The sequence below is a fragment of the Borostomias antarcticus genome (assembly GCF_949987555.1).
Source record: "Borostomias antarcticus genome assembly, chromosome: 18".
Taxonomy (NCBI): Eukaryota; Metazoa; Chordata; class Actinopteri; order Stomiiformes; family Stomiidae; genus Borostomias; species Borostomias antarcticus.
The window spans coordinates 19,079,173-19,081,672 of record NC_140251.1 but is presented as its reverse complement, the minus strand read 5'-3'; the positions used below and the strand labels follow the sequence as shown (position 1 = coordinate 19,081,672).

Below are 2,500 nucleotides of genomic sequence, written 5' to 3'. Positions count from 1 at the left end.
GATCTGGTGTGTGGATGGAATCACACACTTCATGACTGATATAATGCAAATATCTGAGAGTTGATATGAGGTGGGCGTATTGTGTGAGTATGTGTATATCTGTGCGTGTGTGTGTGTGTGTGTGTGCGTGTGTGTGTGTGTCTGCTAGTGAGTGTGTGTTTGAGTGTGCATGTGTGAGTGTGTGTGCGTGCGTACCTGTCATGTGCGTGTGTGTGTGTGTGTTAGAATGTGTGAGTGTGTGTGTGTGTGTGTGTGCGTGCTCGCGTGTGTGTGAGTGTGTGTACCTGTCGTGCTCATCCTGCTGCTCCTCCAGTTTCTCCAGCTCGTCCATTCTGGTCCACAGCTCTCCCTCCGAAAGGACTGCTCTCCTCCTCCCTCCTCCTCCTCCTCCTCTTCCTCCCTCCTCCTCCTCCTCCAGATCAACCACAGCCTCCAGCCTGGGTTTGGAGTGAGGCTTGTGGGCCACGCGCTGCTTTCCTGAAGAACAAGAAACACGCTCTGTAATCCCACTGGTATCTATTAGGAATGGTAACAGTTAATCAACTAGCGATTAATTGCCGATAAGAATTTACTTGAGTAAGATTTGGTTACTCGATTAATTAAATAATGGAATTTAGCTTTTTTGGGGGGGGGAAACTAACGTTATCAACGGGAGTTGCGTGAAATGTAATCATGATTTAAGGTCTGAGGGCGCCACGCCACGTAGTGAAGGCTAATTGGGATGAAATTTCAACGACACAGCGGAAGAAGACACAAAAATGAAGCGAGCAAAGCGCAGTCCGGCGCGGGACGTTCTTATCAATTAATCGACTATCGTTTGTTAAGGTTAACAGTTATCAATTAATGAAATTCCTTGAAATTTCCAACCCTAGTATCTACACTAACCCTAGTATCTACACTAACCCTAGTATCCACACTAACCCTAGTATCCACACTAACCCTAGTATCTACACTAACCCTAGTATCCACACTAACCCTAGTATCTACACTAACCCTAGTATCTACACTAACCCTAGTATCTACACTAACCCTAGTATCCACACTAACCCTAGTATCTACACTAACCCTAGTATCTACACTAACCCTAGTATCCACACTAACCCTAGTATCCACACTAACCCTAGTATCTACACTAACCCTAGTATCCACACTAACCCTAGTATCCACACTAACCCTAGTATCTACACTAACCCTAGTATCTACACTAACCCTAGTATCCACACTAACCCTAGTATCCACACTAACCCTAGTATCTACACTAACCCTAGTATCTACACTAACCCTAGTATCCACACTAACCCTAGTATCCACACTAACCCTAGTATCTACACTAACCCTAGTATCCACACTAACCCTAGTATCCACACTAACCCTAGTATCCACACTAACCCTAGTATCCACACTAACCCTAGTATCTACACTAACCCTAGTATCCACACTAACCCTAGTATCTACACTAACCCTAGTATCCACACTAACCCTAGTATCCACACTAACCCTAGTATCTACACTAACCCTAGTATCCACACTAACCCTAGTATCCACACTAACCCTAGTATCTACACTAACCCTAGTATCTACACTAACCCTAGTATCTACACTAACCCTAGTATCTACACTAACCCTAGTATCCACACTAACCCTAGTATCCACACTAACCCTAGTATCTACACTAACCCTAGTATCTACACTAACCCTAGTATCCACACTAACCCTAGTATCTACACTAACCCTAGTATCTACACTAACCCTAGTATCTACACTAACCCTAGTATCCACACTAACCCTAGTATCCACACTAACCCTAGTATCTACACTAACCCTAGTATCCACACTAACCCTAGTATCTACACTAACCCTAGTATCTACACTAACCCTAGTATCCACACTAACCCTAGTATCTACACTAACCCTAGTATCTACACTAACCCTAGTATCCACACTAACCCTAGTATCCACACTAACCCTAGTATCTACACTAACCCTAGTATCCACACTAACCCTAGTATCTACACCAGTCATCTGCAGGCGAGCGTGTTTACTAGATGACCTCACTAGGTTAGTCACAGGGATGTGCGCGGATAGTCTCACAAATATACGACAGCTTTTGCTAGGCGGTTAGGAAATACTAGTCTTTAAACTATCAAAAATAATTAGCGCCAAGTCGCCTCGTACACATGAGTTTTGACTGGACTAAACCTAACAGCAACTCTAACAACAAGCAGGAGCCCTGTGAGTGGTTTAGTCTCACCCCGTCCGTCTATTCAAGAGTGTGTGAGTGTGTGTGTGTGTGTGCGCGCGCGTGTGTGTGTGTGTGTGCACGCGTGTGGTGTGTGTGTGAGAGAGGGAGAGCACATCCAGAGAACGATCGGAGGGAAGTCACGCAGCTGTGTGGTTGTAAACCAGCAGTTTGGGAGACCTTTGATTTGAAAGATGGGGGGAAGTTTCATTAAGGTTGTGTCCCATGAACTGTTATATAACCGTTTGACTGGACTGATGA

General features: G+C 44.8%; 1 protein-coding gene across 1 annotated transcript in view; it reads right to left on the bottom strand.

Annotated features, from left to right (window-relative positions):
* Nucleotides 1–2,500, bottom strand: part of uri1 (URI1 prefoldin like chaperone) — a 25,534-nt gene that overhangs the window by 9,518 nt on the left and 13,516 nt on the right. Inside the window, exon 5 of the mRNA XM_084452826.1 lies at nucleotides 285–477. Within this exon, the coding sequence (XP_084308952.1) occupies nucleotides 285–477 (193 nt within the window). The remainder of the gene's footprint in view (nucleotides 1–284; nucleotides 478–2,500) is intronic.